At 51.6% G+C, this 15,451-nt stretch overlaps 9 protein-coding genes and 1 non-coding gene across 10 annotated transcripts; 6 read left to right on the top strand and 4 right to left on the bottom strand.

Annotated features, from left to right (window-relative positions):
* The first annotated feature begins 78 nt into the window (after positions 1-78).
* K460DRAFT_308875 (DNA replication licensing factor mcm2) lies at positions 79-3,186 on the top strand. Its single transcript, XM_040930115.1, has 4 exons — positions 79-171; positions 269-390; positions 441-2,674; positions 2,725-3,186. Exons 1-4 carry the CDS (start codon positions 167-169, stop codon positions 2,968-2,970), a joined length of 2,607 nt encoding a protein of 868 aa, XP_040791059.1. The 5' UTR covers positions 79-166; the 3' UTR covers positions 2,971-3,186.
* A 303-nt stretch (positions 3,187-3,489) lies between these two features.
* Positions 3,490-4,068, top strand: K460DRAFT_275639 (L30e-like protein; the record flags this gene model as incomplete). Its single annotated transcript, XM_040928059.1, has 4 exons — positions 3,490-3,670; positions 3,723-3,772; positions 3,912-3,975; positions 4,031-4,068. The coding sequence occupies 4 exons, from the start codon at positions 3,490-3,492 to the stop codon at positions 4,066-4,068; spliced, it is 333 nt and encodes a 110-aa protein (XP_040791058.1).
* A 27-nt stretch (positions 4,069-4,095) lies between these two features.
* On the bottom strand, positions 4,096-4,790 carry K460DRAFT_364487 (uncharacterized protein). Its single transcript, XM_040933016.1, has 2 exons — positions 4,671-4,790; positions 4,096-4,615 (listed from the first exon to the last, which is right to left on the bottom strand). The coding sequence occupies exon 2, from the start codon at positions 4,360-4,362 to the stop codon at positions 4,162-4,164; it is 201 nt and encodes a 66-aa protein (XP_040791057.1). The 5' UTR covers positions 4,363-4,615; positions 4,671-4,790; the 3' UTR covers positions 4,096-4,161.
* K460DRAFT_279945 (ribosomal protein L10e) lies at positions 4,747-5,521 on the top strand (the record flags this gene model as incomplete). The annotated part of the gene is made up of 3 exons (XM_040928369.1): positions 4,747-4,794; positions 4,853-5,278; positions 5,330-5,521. The coding sequence occupies 3 exons, from the start codon at positions 4,747-4,749 to the stop codon at positions 5,519-5,521; spliced, it is 666 nt and encodes a 221-aa protein (XP_040791056.1).
* Positions 5,522-5,640: 119 nt separating this feature from the next.
* Positions 5,641-8,929, bottom strand: K460DRAFT_75765 (APG9-domain-containing protein). The gene is made up of 2 exons (XM_040938659.1): positions 7,927-8,929; positions 5,641-7,876 (listed from the first exon to the last, which is right to left on the bottom strand). The coding sequence occupies exons 1-2, from the start codon at positions 8,727-8,729 to the stop codon at positions 5,968-5,970; spliced, it is 2,712 nt and encodes a 903-aa protein (XP_040791055.1). The 5' UTR covers positions 8,730-8,929; the 3' UTR covers positions 5,641-5,967.
* A 133-nt stretch (positions 8,930-9,062) lies between these two features.
* K460DRAFT_275521 (oligomeric Golgi complex subunit 6) lies at positions 9,063-11,193 on the top strand (the record flags this gene model as incomplete). Its single annotated transcript, XM_040928048.1, has 2 exons — positions 9,063-9,356; positions 9,403-11,193. 2 exons carry the CDS (start codon positions 9,063-9,065, stop codon positions 11,191-11,193), a joined length of 2,085 nt encoding a protein of 694 aa, XP_040791054.1.
* A 168-nt stretch (positions 11,194-11,361) lies between these two features.
* K460DRAFT_280891 (bola domain-containing protein) lies at positions 11,362-12,050 on the bottom strand (the record flags this gene model as incomplete). Its single annotated transcript, XM_040928444.1, has 2 exons — positions 11,362-11,537; positions 11,855-12,050. The coding sequence occupies 2 exons, from the start codon at positions 12,048-12,050 to the stop codon at positions 11,362-11,364; spliced, it is 372 nt and encodes a 123-aa protein (XP_040791053.1).
* A 169-nt stretch (positions 12,051-12,219) lies between these two features.
* Positions 12,220-13,734, top strand: K460DRAFT_334651 (NGG1p interacting factor 3). Its single transcript, XM_040930920.1, has 2 exons — positions 12,220-12,362; positions 12,467-13,734. The coding sequence occupies exons 1-2, from the start codon at positions 12,271-12,273 to the stop codon at positions 13,512-13,514; spliced, it is 1,140 nt and encodes a 379-aa protein (XP_040791052.1). The 5' UTR covers positions 12,220-12,270; the 3' UTR covers positions 13,515-13,734.
* Positions 13,735-13,848: 114 nt separating this feature from the next.
* On the top strand, positions 13,849-13,937 carry K460DRAFT_t30. Its single transcript has one exon. It is a non-coding gene; the product is annotated as a tRNA-Asn (tRNA).
* Positions 13,938-14,200: 263 nt separating this feature from the next.
* K460DRAFT_375365 (uncharacterized protein) lies at positions 14,201-14,923 on the bottom strand (the record flags this gene model as incomplete). Its single annotated transcript, XM_040934757.1, has 1 exon — positions 14,201-14,923. The coding sequence occupies one exon, from the start codon at positions 14,921-14,923 to the stop codon at positions 14,201-14,203; it is 723 nt and encodes a 240-aa protein (XP_040791051.1).
* Between the last annotated feature and the right edge of the window lie 528 nt (positions 14,924-15,451).

The raw sequence follows: 15,451 nt of genomic DNA, 5'->3' as shown, positions 1-15,451 counted from the left end.
GATTGGCTGCCAGAAAACCACTTTACGCGTCGGCGCGACCTTGGACAACGCGTTAATTTCGTGAACTTCAACCCCCCTCTCTTTCACACCACAACGCAACGACCTCACTATCCTTCGGTCTGCCTCGTTAGCTTATGCACAGCGAAGTATTCCCATCTTGATCACGATGAGGTATGTATCTGCGTTTTTCGGATGGTCGTGGCAGCAACGACCAAGCTCCTGCCCCTGCCCCTCCTTATCGCCAGTTCGACCTCCTAACAAGACCCAGTTCACCACTCCACCCCAACATGTCTTCCGCGAATCGTGGCGTGGGACCTAGCAGCAGAAGAAACAAGCGTGCGAGGGATGATGGAGACCTCCCATCGTCTGCGGCGCATCCGCCTTCGAGCCGTGAGTCTAGTGAGAAAACAAGGAAGGAGTAAACAACTCATAGCGCATAGCAATGGCTTCCTCTCCGCCCATGCTGCCTCAAGACGACGACGCAGACATGCTTGATGATGACGACATCATCCGTGACGTCGACGATTTAGACGAAGATGCCGAAGAAGCTGAGGGAATCGACCTCTTCGCTGACGACTTCGAGAACGACTACAGAACGCGAGAGAACGATGCCTACGAAGGTCAAGGTATTGACGATGAAGGAGATTACGAAGAGCTCAGCCTTTCACAAAGGCGAGAGCTTGACGCGCGCCTCAACGCCCGTGATAGGGAAGCACGGCGTCGTATGCCTGCCGCCTTCTTGCCAGATGAGGATGAGCAGGATGGTTTGGCCGATCTCATGGGGCGCCGACGTGTACGAAGACATCGTTACGACGAAGAGGATGACATGGACATGGCCGACGATATAATGAACGAGGAATTGTCGCTGGAGGCACTCACCGATGTGAAAGCAAACACATTGACCGATTGGGTCGCCCAGCCCCAAGTTGCCAGAACGATTGCCCGCGAGTTCAAGTCATTCCTCACAGAGTACACAGATGAACAGGGCCATTCCGTCTACGGAACCCGCATTCGAACGCTTGGTGAGATTAATGCCGAGTCACTGGAGGTGTCTTTCGACCATCTCGCCGAACAGAAAGCTACACTAGCGTACTGGCTCGCCAACACGCCAACTGAGATGTTGAAGATCTTTGACCAAGTGGCAATGGAAGTCGTGCTCATTCACTACCAAGATTACGAGCGTATACACTCGGAGATTCACGTTCGCATCACTGATGTACCTGTTCAGTATACTCTCCGCCAGCTTCGCCAGTCCCACCTAAACAGCCTAGTCCGCGTCAGCGGAGTCGTTACACGCCGAAGCGGAGTCTTTCCCCAGCTCAAGTACGTCAAGTTCGACTGCACAAAGTGTGGTGTGACACTTGGTCCGTTCCACCAGGATTCGAACGTCGAGGTCAAGATCTCCTTTTGCCAAAACTGTCAGTCACGCGGGCCGTTCACTGTCAACTCTGAGCGGACAGTCTACCGCAACTATCAAAAACTCACCTTGCAGGAGTCTCCCGGAACTGTTCCTGCTGGTCGTCTACCTCGGCATCGCGAAGTCATCCTTCTTTGGGATTTGATCGATTCTGCAAAGCCTGGTGAAGAGATTGAGGTCACTGGTATCTATCGAAACAACTACGATGCTGCGTTGAATAACAAGAACGGCTTCCCCGTTTTTGCTACGATCCTCGAGGCCAACTACGTTGTCAAGTCTCATGATCAGCTGGCTGGCTTCCGGCTGACGGACGAAGATGAGAAAGAGATTCAACGACTAGCTAAGGATCCCCGCATTGTGGACAAGATCATCAACTCGATTGCACCTAGTATTTATGGACACACTGATATCAAGACTGCCGTCGCCCTGTCTTTATTTGGGGGTGTCAGCAAGGTAGCGCCTGGACGCCATTCCATTCGTGGCGACATTAACGTATTGCTCCTCGGAGACCCCGGTACCGCCAAATCTCAGATCTTGAAGTATGTTGAAAAGACAGCTCATCGTGCTGTTTTCGCGACGGGTCAAGGTGCATCCGCTGTTGGTCTAACAGCCTCAGTTCGCCGCGACCCAATGACGAGCGAGTGGACTCTAGAAGGTGGAGCATTGGTGCTCGCTGACAAGGGCACCTGCTTGATTGATGAGTTCGACAAGATGAACGACCAGGATCGAACTTCTATTCACGAAGCCATGGAACAGCAAACAATCTCCATTTCGAAGGCTGGCATAGTCACAACTCTCCAGGCTCGATGTTCGATTGTGGCAGCTGCTAATCCAATCGGTGGCCGCTACAACTCGACCATTCCATTCTCACAAAACGTCGAACTCACGGAGCCCATTTTGTCCCGTTTCGACATCCTCTGCGTAGTCCGCGATACTGTTGACCCGATCGAAGATGAGCGACTGGCTAAGTTCGTCGTGAACTCTCATGGCCGAGCACACCCCTTAGTCAACTCGGCATATGGTTACTCAGACAAGTCAAAGGCACTCCAGAACGGCGATGATGAAGAGGGTATGGAAGTGGACAGGGCTGCTCCAGTTAAGGACGGCGAGATCCCACAAGAGTTGTTGAGAAAGTATATTTTATATGCGAGGGAGAAATACAGCCCGAAGCTGTACCAGATCGACCAAGACAAGGTTGCTCGTCTCTTCGCAGACATGCGCCGCGAGTCCATGGCCACTGGAGCTTATCCCATCACCGTAAGTATATGCCTCACGTCAGCCAACTGAGTGTTAGCTAACAATAGTAGGTCCGTCATCTTGAAGCTATCATGCGTATCGCAGAATCCTTCTGCAAGATGCGTTTATCAGAACACTGCTCCCCGCTCGACATTGATCGCGCGATTGCTGTCACGATAGATTCCTTCGTTGGCTCACAAAAGGTCAGCGCGAAGAAGGCTCTGGCAAGGGCTTTCGCCAAGTATACACTCAATAGGCCTGGTGCGGTTCGAGCACCTGCTCGGGGTGGTCGGCAAGCGCAAAGGGCGGCCGCTTGAGTAGATGATATGTGAATAACGAAACGATGACATGGCGGAGTTGACTGTCACCTTCTTGTATACTGGACGAAATAAACGCATTGATACACCAGGCCAGGAAGCGCAGTGTGAGAAGGGTCATGGACGGGTTGCATAGGAAGCCACTGGCGTCCGGAGTTCAATATATACCTTTACATCATGTGTGCGAATCTTGCACATGAACGAAATGAATGTCATCAATCGACTTTGCTTAGTGTTGAAACTTGCTGCCGTTTCCTGCCTGCGTAAAGACCTGAAAATTGGCCGTCGACTACTCATAGCTAATAAAGTAACGTCGCTGAAGTTCGGGGTTGCCATTGGCACGACGGATCACGTGCAGTCCGCTGTTGAGGCGGCCAGCTAGTGCAAATCTTGGCGTCGCTAATTAATTTTGATCCACACAAACTCTGGCGCGCTGCCATCCCACCACGACAAACTCAACTCTACCGGAGCGCAACAACACATCCCAGGAACCAACAACGACACTTCCTGAGCGCAAAGATGGCCCCTAAGAAGAACAAGAGAACCGCCGACTCCATCAACTCGCGCCTCGCGCTTGTGATGAAGTCTGGCAAGGTCACACTGGGATACAAGTCGGTTCTCAAGACTCTGCGATCTGGCAAGGCCAAGCTCGTCATCATCTCCGGCAACACTCCCCCTCTGAGGAAGTCTGAGCTCGAGTGTAAGTAGCACTCTGTCACTGAATTCACCTTCACATACTAATAAAGTTTCAGACTACGCCATGTTGTCCAAGACCTCCGTCCACCACTTCTCCGGTAACAACGTACGTATCCTACCCGATCCATTCTCATGGCCTAACGACGAGATACGGTTTGACATACTGGTATTCTCTGAGGGCTGGCCCTGAGAAGAGGTCTGAACATGACTTCGGAGGGCTATCCACTAACATGTCGGTAAAACAGATTGAGTTGGGCACTGCTTGCGGTAAGCTCTTCCGTTGCTCCGCCATGGCCATTCTCGATGCTGGTAAGTCTCTGTCTGAACCGCTGCGTAACCTGAATGGAGCGCTGACATTGTGCAGGTGACTCGGATATCCTGACCACCAACACCGAGAACTAAAAAGGACGCATTGTGCAGATATGGGGGCAGATAGACATGATACCCAGGCATGGCGTACACGGCCGTCTGATGACAACCAATGAATGACAAGACTCATGAGCCATCAGGCCTGCCAATGCTCGTATTTTTGCACTGTGCCATGTGTGACTCGTACTGCACTATGCGCGCGACAGCAAGTGACGTGAAACGCCCCTGAAATTGCGAGGGCTTGGGTTCTGCTTCGACGATGAGCGTGAACAGTTTGCGCAGTACTACACATTTTGTTTTCAGATGCACTGTGAAGTAAATGTTCATTATTCATCACCTGAATAGCTCAAGCCCATCTGACCAGAATTCGCGCAAAGCATGCTCAGAGCTTTCCTACATGAGGCTCAGCAGCACTGCCTCGGTGGCGCCTTCCCGCTTTGAAATCCAAGTTGCACTCGCTTAGCGAGGCGTTAGCGTGTGGGCTGCCCACTTCCCAGATTACAAACCGACGACGACGTCTTTCTCGGCTTCGATCTCTGACTTGACCTCCCACACCACTAACACTTAAATACAGGGTAAGGTACGGCTATCGAAATCTATCTTGCTCGTCGACGTTATTCTGACAACCCGAGCAGTTTGCGCCCTCGCCCTCGCTCCCCACGACCTTCGGACTCCCGCTCACTGATTTGAAATCAGGTTATAACCGTCACAATGGCCCGCCGTCCCGCCCGTTGCTACCGCTACTGCAAGAACAAGCCCGTACGTGATAATGAGAAGACTGCGACGAGGATAGGAATGGCAGACTGACCGGTTCCAGTACCCCAAGAGCAGGTTCAACCGTGGTGTCCCTGATGCCAAGATCCGCATCTTCGATCTCGGTCGCAAGCGCGCCAATGTAGACGATTTCCCGCTCTGCATTCACCTTGTCTCCAACGAGTACGAGCAGCTGTCCTCCGAGGCTCTCGAAGCCGCCCGCATTTGCGCCAACAAGTACCTCGTCAAGGTTGCCGGAAAGGAAGGTTTCCATCTCCGTGTCCGCGTCCACCCCTACCATGTCGTCCGTATCAACAAGATGTTGTCGTGCGCTGGTGCCGATAGATTGCAGACGGGTATGCGTGGCGCTTTCGGCAAGCCCAACGGCCTCGTCGCTCGTGTCAACATCGGTCAGATCCTCATGTCCGTCCGAACCAGGGACAGCCACCGCGCTACCGCGCTTGAGGCTCTGAGGCGATGCCAGTACAAGGTACGCCAAAGCGACACAGGTCCTGTTTGGATACATTCTAACTTTGTTTAGTTCCCCGGTCGCCAGAAGATCATCGTCTCCAGGAACTGGGGTTTCACCCCTCTCCGCCGCGAGGAGTACGTCGAGAAGCGCCAGGAGGGCAAGATCAAGATCGATGGTGCCTACGTCCAGTTCCTCCGCAACAAGGGCAACCTTGCCAGCAACATCCGCCGCTTCCCTGAGGCTTTCTCACAGGAGGCTTAGGTTTTGGTTCTGAGATGAGAGCTGCAAGTGATGATCATGGGTCACATGGAATACCGGTTATGGCGTGATTTGCTTTCGTCCTCAGTCATGGATGAGGGTTGGAGGATGAACATCTGCGGAATGTAACCGTAGAGAACGACCAAGTACAACCGGACAATGACAATGATATACATCAACGCTCTATATAATGTGATATGCCGTCCCAGATTGATCCTTTGAAGCTCAAATCGTGTGAGTGACCGACAAGTCGAAGCGGACCCTTTTTTCCAAGCCTGGGCTGCGTCTGGTATGTTTACCACCAGGTCATTTATCAATGTTGTTTACACTATGCTTGATGATTCCTACTCAACTACTAATCATGTATCCCAATCATGGTATAATCTAAATCCTATTTGATCAAGTAAACGCCCGCGACCACCAAAGCTCATGCAATGTTATCCAGACAATCAAACACCGACACCCGCTCCCCTTCCTTCAGCCTGCGCCCTAGAAAACTGCTGCAACAGCTGCAAAACTCCTCCTCGGTTTGCACCGGGTGCTTCCTCCTCCTCCTCATCGTCCTGAGCAAGCCGACTCGTCCGCCACGAATCGCCAATCGTGCTTTCTTCTTCGATGCGTGTATTTGACGGCCCCGGTGAATCGGAAACGGGCTGCAGAGGCGTCCTGTATCTACCATGTGGCACTTGTCGTGGTGAGCTTCGGAGTGCGGCGGAAGCAGAAGGCTGGTGGTGTGGATCGAGGAGGATGGAGTTGATGGGTTCATCTCGCGTGGTAGGACCGTGTCGAGGCGTTCGCCGCTGCAGGTTCTGCCGACCAGCTGGCCCTTTGCTTGTTCCACGGACGCCTATGTCCATCGGCTGTGCTGTTTGCGACATTGCACCGAAGTTATTCGGGAACTGTGGAGGAGGGTGGAAGTTTCCTCTTCCTTGCAGGCGGCCATTATAGCCACGTCCTGAAGTTGCGTATGTGTCGAGAAATCCGTAGTACGAAGCTAGCATCTTGTTGTCCTTGGCCATGAAGTAATCCTCTCTGAGGTCAGAGTCCTCCCTACGAGCGCCGTTTTGGTTCGCAGGGATGTTGTTCGCATTCCGAGTCCCTTTATTGAAAGGAAACATAGAGTACGAGCAAGTCACACCCAATCCATCGACGACGATAGAGAACTCGCGGAAAAAGTCAACAATGCGCTCACTACATTGCGGCAAGCGGAACATTAGTAAAAACGGTGTGATGACCATACTCAGAATCTCTTCAGCGAATATCAAGATCTTTGGCTGATATAGCTTCGCAAACTCCGCGCGGACCTCATCAGTATGCAGCCGGTCTTGCCAGGAATCTGGCTCATAGCGCGTGTGGTAAATGACATGGTTGAGGTAGTACGATGGATCAGTTACTTGATCTTCCTGGGGGCTACTTCCACGAGCGACGCGGTAGATGGTGGACAAGACACCTATCCAGAAAATTGCCGTTTTGCCAGGCGTAATTTCGAATGTGAGAAAGAGTTCAGAGTCGAGAAGCGTAAAGACGACAAGGGCGAATGCGAAAGCCCCTGCGACGAAGGCTACAAATGATGAGATTTGCTCTGTCTTGTCTTTTGGAAACTGTGCGAGGTAAAGGTTTGCGTAGGGATATGCCATATTACGGCGACGTGCGAAAAGATGAGGTAGTTCGTTGAACTCACGGAACTTCCACTGAGCAAACGTCGTGAAATCGCGATTGCTCAGTTGTCCAGGATCCTTGTGATATTCCGTGAAGTATTTGAATAGGTAAGAGGCCAGAACAAAAAGTACAGCGAATGGAGCACAGATGATGCTGATGATGCCTGTCCAGAAAAAGCGCGTTCTTAACTTCCTTACCAGCTCTCGTCGATTTCGCTCTTTCAGAAAGTCCTGATTGAACTGGCCGTTTGGACCACTAAAGACAAAATCCATGACAGCGAGGTTGACGTGCCATCTGGTAGTTTCGGAGAATATGTACCTGTTTCCAAGTATTGGGAGTGGAACTGTCACGTCCAATACCTCCTTATTGAAGAGCGCTATGAGATAGTTATCGCGTCGCATAAGCCGGCTCGCGATATCGACAGCGTCCAGTCGTTGTCGGCTTTTCGAGTCGAGGAGCTTACGTGTTTCGGGAGATAAATTCGATGCGGTAGCCAAGTTCAAGTCCCGCAAAGCCATGATCCGACTCACAACCTGCTGCCACTGTATGGTTTGGATATCACGATCCGGGATATCGAGGAGATGGTGGTAGAAGTCGTGCATGGCTCGTAATCGCGGTAGGTCCGTAATCATCGAGTAGAAGGAATACAGCCAGTAGATGGTAAATACCCAGATGCCAAAGATCCAGAAGCCATGTATTCTATTACACATCAGTACGACAGAGAAACACAAGAACAGAGAACAACTCACCTCTTTGTGCATTTCGGCACTATGACTTGACTCATCTTGTGGCTTTCCGATAACTTAGAGTAGTCAATACACCATCCAAGAAATGTCATGAATCCGACTACAAAGGCGGATTGTGCTAGCGTCAGAATTCTTCGCAGGAGCATAGAATATATACCGCAGCCAACATAGTACTCGTAGACCTCTTTCATGTAAGTATCAAGATCCGTCTGGTTCACCCACAGCCACAACGCTTTCTCTTTCGGGTCTGCAGAGAAATGACCTGGTCTGCTTGTATTTCCCCAGCCACGCGCTGGACGAGGGCGCCTATCCTCTTCGTGTAAGCGCTGCTGTTGTCTAGTAGCTTCCCACTGTGCTCGTGTCTGTCGCGTCGCAGGGCCGGGTACTGGTGGCGGCAGGCCTTGCGTACGCTGGTTCGAACTGGGTCCCGGGTCAAGACCTCCTTCTAGAAGTAGTGACTGTGGTACGTCGTCGTCATCATCGAGAGGAACTGGACGGGCTGGAGGAGGCTGTCTCCATGCTGGTGCTCGGCTCGCCGTGTGGGTTCCTGGGGGTGCGTTGCGTTTGGCGTCTGGAGAGACTGCACGACTCTCCGTTGTCATTTGACTTGAGGAGGCTTCAGCAAGCAAGTGTGCCAGGTCCTGCTCTTCGAATCGAGCTCCAAAGTTCTCCTCGTCTATATCCATCTCGTGTCGTTCATCGGTAGAGGAAGAGTGGCGGCGATGCTCAGTATTCAACGCTTCTGTTTCGAAAGGTTCGTCGGAGGCAGAAGGAAGAAGTTTGGAGAGCAGATTGGAGGCCATCATGGCCGTGTTCCTAGGAGGCGCTCAGGCAACGGCGGGGCGCGTGGCCGTGTGGTGAGCTGTGCCTGAGCGTTTGAGGATGTTGTAGTCAGAGGACCCAAGGCGTGATCCCCAAAAGTTCAGACGATCCTCCATGGACACTGGCGAAACCTAGTCAGTGACCATATCGGCGTAATACTAAAGAGAAGTGGTGAATGGAGCTGTCATGGGGTCTGGCTCTTTGACGGATGGATGCAGGTGACGCGCCCGATATCGATAAGAGCTCGGCTAGTCCTTCCTTCCTCGATTGCCTCTTATGTACACCTTTCCGTCGAGAGTCACGATACCCCTCATAAAATGTCGGCAACTTACTTCCAGGAGCGAGCGACTCCTGTTTCTCAGAATGGGTTGTCACCAGCTTCGCCTTCGGTAGGGCCGGCTTCCAGAGGCACCAATGCCCTCTCCAATCGGATCACCAGCGTCTTGTCTGCTTCGTATGCGGACCTGGAAATTCGAGATGCGCTGGAGACGCTTGATTCTCGCGGGGTACACAACTCGGCGGAGACTAGACGACAACTCCGATTAGCCGTTCAGAAAGAGGTCATTCAATGCAATGGCGAGATCGTTAAAGACTTTGGAGAAGTGGCGGAGGTGTGTATTACAAACCTCCATGTCTCAATTTACTAAATGTAGGCAGCAACTGAAGCGTATCGGCACAGCCATCAGTAGCTTGAACAACTATTGTGCTGACATGAGAAGCCATATTGCGGCTGCAAATCGAGAGACTGGACCCGTCTTAGAAGAAGCCACAAGTCTCATCACTCAGAAGAAACAGGTCGAATCCAAGCAGCAGATTTTGCACGCCTTCACCTCGCATTTCCTCATCTCTGAGGAAGAGGCAACAGTGTTGACGTCTACTGTCGAGCCTGTGAACGAAGCGTTCTTCCAAAGCCTGACACGAGTCAAGAAGATACACCACGATTGTCAGGTACTACTTGGTACTGAAGACCAACGATTAGGCTTAGAAGTACTCGAGCAAAGCTCAAAGCAGCTGAATGCTGCCTTCCAAAAATTGTATCGCTGGATACAGCGAGAATTCAAGACCTTGGATCTGGAGAATCCACAAATCAGCGCATCTGTCAGGCGCTCTCTGCGTGTGCTAGCAGAACGACCTACATTGTTCCAAAGCTGCCTAGACTCTTTCGCTGAAGCTCGCGAAACTATCTTGTCTGATTCATTCCACGCCGCCTTAACGGGATCCAACTCAGAAGAGCATATAGCCACCAAGCCAATCGAGTTTCACGCCCATGATCCATTACGCTATGTCGGCGATATGCTGGCTTGGGCGCACTCGACTACCGTGTCAGAGAGAGAAGCACTCGAGAATCTCTTCATTTCTGATGGCGATGAGATCAAGCGTTCCATCCAGGAAGGCTTAGAGAGCGAACCGTGGCTACGAGGCGATGGGGATGAAGAAGTGTTCGACGGCAGGAAAGCTCTCAACCAGCTTGTCAGTCGCGATTTGACAGGAGTTGCACGTCTGTTGCGTCAACGCACCGAGCAAGTCATTCAAAGTCATGACGATGCCACTCTGGCCTACAAGATTGCCAACTTGATTGGTTTCTACAGAGGGACATTCGTCAAGTTGCTGGGGTCAGATTCCGAAGTTCTGGAAATGTTCAACACATTGAACACCTCTGCAATGAGACAATTCCGCGCCAATGTGAGGGACTATGTCGCCAACGTGCAAAGCGACCTCGCCGTAGCGCCTGCAGACCTATCACCTCCTCACTTCCTAGATGACGCATTGAAGATGCTTGGAGTGCTCGCGAAGAGCTACGATACGTCAGTCGCAGTAACGGACGATCAGGACCAAGGATTCCAGACTGTACTCGCAGAAGCCTTGGATCCTTTCCTAAACGGCTGCGAAAATCTACAGAAGGGAATGCAGCAGCCGGACAGTGCTGTGTTTGCAATCAACTGCCTCTCTGCGACCAAGGAAGTGCTTGCATTGTACACCTTTGCAAGCGAACGCATCAGCGAAATAGACGACACGATCGATGAACACGTCGCAAAGCTGATCGAGTATCAACACCAATACTTCATCCACGAATCTGGTCTCATCACCCTTCTTGACGCCCTATCAACAATCACCGACTCAGAGGAGAGTCTCAAAACGATACCCGACCTCGAACCCTTCAAATCAGATGCACTCGTAGCAGCTAGCCAGCAATTGGATGAATTCCTACCATCCGCTCTGATTGACGCTTCAGAGAACCTCAAAAGGCTGCGCAATAGGAAGATGATACAAGATATCACGGAGGAAGCGGCGGGCCACTTTTGCGAAGACTTTGAATTGGTAGAAGGTAAAATGGTAGCATCTGATGATCTGACCTATGATGAGTCAAAGGAAGACGACGAACAGGAACCGGGGTTGAGGGATCTGTTCCCGAGGACTAGCGGAGAGATTAGAGTGCTGCTCAGCTAGATGGACTCTGAACGTAGAGTACACACAAATACCCTAAACCCCAACTGGCCATCCCCATGCGTTCCCGCCTATGCTATATGCTGCCGTGATATGGGACATCGATGCCGTCGTAAATCTTTCCTAGATACACCCAAATATCGTGATTCATGAATCATCCATAGCGGCCTACTACTGCGGCCTTTTCTTCTCCCACTCTTCTGGCGTATGACATTTCGGTGTCCAGGCATGTATTGCTGCAATCTCCTCTTTCAATGTCGAGTTGACTAGTCGATGCCGTGCCAATGTCGTCTTCTTGGTGAAATGTGGTGATACGATGATAGCCTCGAACATTTGCCCGCATCCGCCTGCATACGATATCAGCTTACTCTCGTGACCTAGGATTCCGACCTTCCAGCGCCTCTCAAGAAGCTTGAATAACCCAGATATACCATGCCTTCTTCCACAGTTAGGCAAGCTAGGCAAGCTCTACAAGCAACAAAGCGAAGCGAAAATGTCGACAAACATTCCAGTTCTTGACGTGAAAGCGCAGGCGCAGCTGACTCTATCCAGGCCTCTCGACAACCTCGGGCCCTTTCCCCTTAGAAACACAAGATCAAAGACAACAAGTGATTCGACAGATTAATTCTTCAAATTAACAGACAAGGAAAGGCTATATACGTACCGCTCATATCCTCAATTTCCACCCACGTCGCGCCCAGCTCAGTCTCCAATTTCCTCTTGATCGCGTCCGGCGTAACGCCGGAGCTAGCTGCGTCCTGCATCGCTACGTCGTTTGTCGTCGCACTCATCGTGTTAGCGGTTTCAGAATCTACCGTAAGCTTGTCGAGGGTTTTGTATAGTTTGTGTCGAGGGTCCATTGATGGGTGACGGATATTGGTTTTGGTGGTCCTATCTTCGGATCTGATTAGATTGCTTGCCGAATGGGGAAGATGTCGGAGATCGCACGAGGAAAATGCGATGACGTGCGGGAGGGGTCTGTGCGGGGGAGTTGTAGCTGCAGGGCATAGCTTAGTTTTGGGGTGTGCCCGGGCACCAGAGAGCTGCAAGAACCTCTATAGTGGACGTGACTAGAATTGTATGTTCCTACAATCGATACGACGGTCTGCAATGAGTGCAACTACTACGTCTGCTCCGTTCTCTAGGGCGGTCGTGAGGGCCATGCAAAAGCTGTACGTACACGACCTGAGTAGAGGCTTTTGCGAGCTTCATGGGTTCCGAACAGCAATTGGAAAGAAGACTGAGGCTATCTAGGGCACAGCTAACAAATGACTAGCTACCCGAAGGCTCTTGCAGACAACTCGTGGGATAACACTGGGTTGCTCTTGGAAGCACCGTTTGTCCCGTCCCGTCGCCAGTCGAACAACGTCCTTCTCACAATCGACCTCACGAAGGCCGTTGCAGATGAAGCAATTGCGTTCAACTCTTCAATTATAATCGCATACCACCCGATCATATTCAGGGGCTTGAAGTCCCTCACGTTTGCGAACACACAGCAACAAACGCTACTGCGCCTTGCTAGCCACGGCATCAGTGTATACAGTCCCCACACAGCTGTTGATGCAGCGCCAGGAGGACTTGGAGACTGGTTAGCAGACATAGTCACAGGTACCAATACGAGCTACGATAAGTCGAGGTCAGCATCCGAACCCGAAGATGTCAGGAAGGAGCGCGAGGAGGACCCCTTCGTCGAGAAGAAGCGCCCAACCTACACATTGAACCACCACCCCAGTCAAACCACGCTACGACTCGAAAAGCTACCTTCCACCACTACGGTCCCGCACACGCGCCGTCCAGTCGTTCCGCAGTCGCCAGAACTGGCATCGCATCCTGGCGCAGGCATGGGCCGGATCGTGCAGTTCAACCAACCTCAGCCGCTACCTATCTTACTAGATCGCGTAGGCAAAGGCCTCAATAATCCTAAAGGCTTCCCGATCGCCATCCCACAAGACCAGAGCATCTCCGATATAAGCATACGAAGTGTGGGTATCTGTGCAGGCTCAGGCGCATCGCTACTCGGCAACTTGGATGTTGATCTACTGTTTACGGGGGAGATGGGCCACCACGAAGCGCTTGCGGCGATCGAGAAGGGGCAGGTGGTTATTAGCTTGTTCCATAGCAATTCTGAGCGAGGGTTCTTGGCGGAAGTACTGCTCGGGCAATTGGAGGATACTGTGCGGGAAGAGTGGTCAAAGGTGAGAGAAGAGGAGAAAGGCAACGAGGAGTTGAAAGAGGCGTTTGCCGAGGAAGACTTCGAGATTGCGGTCAGTGAGGTGGATCGGGACCCGTACGGAATCGTAGTGTTGAAGAGCGAGGCGGAATAGGCGTTAGCTGCGCAGAACACGATCCCAGGGAATTACGAGAGGTCTAAGGTATCGACGAGCATCTTACCAAGGAGAGCAAGTCGAGAACTCCGCGTTGGTCTCGGCAATATAGATACACGCGGTAGTCCGCTCACCGTCGGAGCACTGCCCCGCTCTGGCTCCACCCAACAAAGCAAATTCTTTTTAGCCGACCCATGTGAAACACCACCCAGTCAACTCCCGAGTCTCACTACGCCAAACTCTCTTATTACTTCTTTGCTAACTAGGATAGATACTCTTCAATTTTCTATTGCTCCATCGAAAGTCAATTCCACGGCGCTCCTAGAGCGCTCCATCCTCCGTGGCGCAATTGGCTAGCGCGTTCGACTGTTAAGCATAGCATAGCAAATCGAGAGGTTGAAAGTTCGAGCCTTTCCGGGGGAGCTACTTTTTTTGCCCTTGCGGCGTTCTTTTGGCCTGTCTATATCTATATCCCTCAGTCGTGTGCAACGGTCTGGTGCCCCACGCTATAGGACCCATCACGACGGCCCCATTTTAGCAATTTGACATTCTTTATCTCTGTCTGTATAACAATTTGCGGAATGTCTACTACGCCGAGCTTTAGTTCTTAGTAGAGTGCGGTATCTGTACTGTAGAGAAGATGAACATTGTTTTGTCTTCTTATGCCATCGTCACTAAGGTCTACACTAACACCGCGCATCCACGCGAATAATGATACACTGTTTTGACATGGTGTCATACAGTCCAAACTCATTTACAGTCCTGAGGCATATCTCTTCTAGCCTAACCTTGACAAGTACCAGTCCAACAGCATCCACCTTCCTCGAGCCAACTTCCGGATTTCCACTCGGCGATCGCTCTTCTGGGCCCAACGAGGGAACCAATCTGCTAAGAAAGTTCCGTCTCGGCTGCGGTAGTGGCATCTCAACCTCACTCCTCGCAACTGACCGCGTTGCACTCGTCATCGAATTCTTCTGTAACCGCGGACTCGCATTCAGACTCTCCCTCAACACTCTCTCCAACTCCTCTATAACAGACTGTGGCCGCCAAAACTCTGTTCGGTTCATCTGGCCCTCCAACCGCACTACTTTTGGCTCTTCTTGTGACGAGAAGCCAATCACCTCGGCGGCCTTGAAGTCACCGGTATCGAAGCTGAACTCGGATTTTTCTTCTGGTGTGGGTAAGGGGATATCCGACGGTAGCATTGCAATGGTGGTTTGGGCGATGCCGTAGGTTGCTTGGGTTTCCACGAGGGGAATGATGTGTGTGTCGATTACAGATTGGATATGGTGTGCGCGGGTGAGACTTAGTTGGTCAAGGATATTCTGGCCACGCGAGGGGGACACGGCGCGTGTTGTGTAGGTTTCTGAGTAGGGCGGTGGTCGGCTGTTCTCTTCATTTCGTGACATCTCTACGGTGTTGAGGGTATATCGCAGAGATATTGAGTTTGTTGAAGATATTCGCAAGCCTAACAGGACAATATAATCACCAAGTGAGATCACCTGCGAAGGATGTTGAGATGAATTGCTCCAATAATTGCTTTCCAAGGTTCGATCTGTGGCTTCGTTCTTAGGCCCCGATGTCCGGCCCAAGTGGCAAGTTGCGAAAGTTAATAACTCAATATTCGGTTCAATCACGGAACACGGCAGACGGGTACTTGAACAACAGCAATAGTCTGCCTACTTGCTTACTTAGCCTCGTATGACTGAGGTCATAAGTAAGTTCTAACGGTACAGAGCAGGGTCTCGTGATGTTGTGTCTTGGGCGCGAGGAGAACCAGAAGTCGGGTCTTATAATCAGGCCAATAGTAGGGGCTTATAAGTAGGGTCGTGATGCACACCGGGCCGGATGGCTTGGCTCGGGTTACGAAGATGTCTTGCAGATGGTGTGAGATAAAGAGGGAGAACATGAGTTCAAAGGCAGGGTGGAGGCTGTGA

Source organism: Cucurbitaria berberidis, assembly GCF_010015615.1.
Source record: "Cucurbitaria berberidis CBS 394.84 unplaced genomic scaffold K460scaffold_2, whole genome shotgun sequence".
Taxonomy (NCBI): Eukaryota; Fungi; Ascomycota; class Dothideomycetes; order Pleosporales; family Cucurbitariaceae; genus Cucurbitaria; species Cucurbitaria berberidis.
The sequence above is the reverse complement of the archived record's forward strand: the minus strand, read 5'-3'. Positions and strand labels throughout refer to the sequence as shown.

Bases quoted from the DNA above. Each gene is read 5' to 3' on its own strand.
- K460DRAFT_75765 (XM_040938659.1), bottom strand. From the start codon at position 8,729: ATGATGGCCTCCAATCTGCTCTCCAAACTTCTTCCTTCTGCCTCCGAC. The intron at 7,877-7,926 runs GTGAGTTGTTCT...GATGTGTAATAG, and splicing joins GTGCCGAAATGCACAAAGAG to AATACATGGCTTCTGGATCT.
- K460DRAFT_308875 (XM_040930115.1), top strand. The intron at 391-440 runs GTGAGTCTAGTG...CATAGCGCATAG, and splicing joins GGCGCATCCGCCTTCGAGCC to CAATGGCTTCCTCTCCGCCC. The intron at 2,675-2,724 runs GTAAGTATATGC...TAACAATAGTAG, and splicing joins CTGGAGCTTATCCCATCACC to GTCCGTCATCTTGAAGCTAT.
- K460DRAFT_364487 (XM_040933016.1), bottom strand. From the start codon at position 4,362: ATGAACATTTACTTCACAGTGCATCTGAAAACAAAATGTGTAGTACTG.
- K460DRAFT_334651 (XM_040930920.1), top strand. From the start codon at position 12,271: ATGTTCCTACAATCGATACGACGGTCTGCAATGAGTGCAACTACTACG. The intron at 12,363-12,466 runs GTACGTACACGA...ACAAATGACTAG, and splicing joins GTGAGGGCCATGCAAAAGCT to CTACCCGAAGGCTCTTGCAG.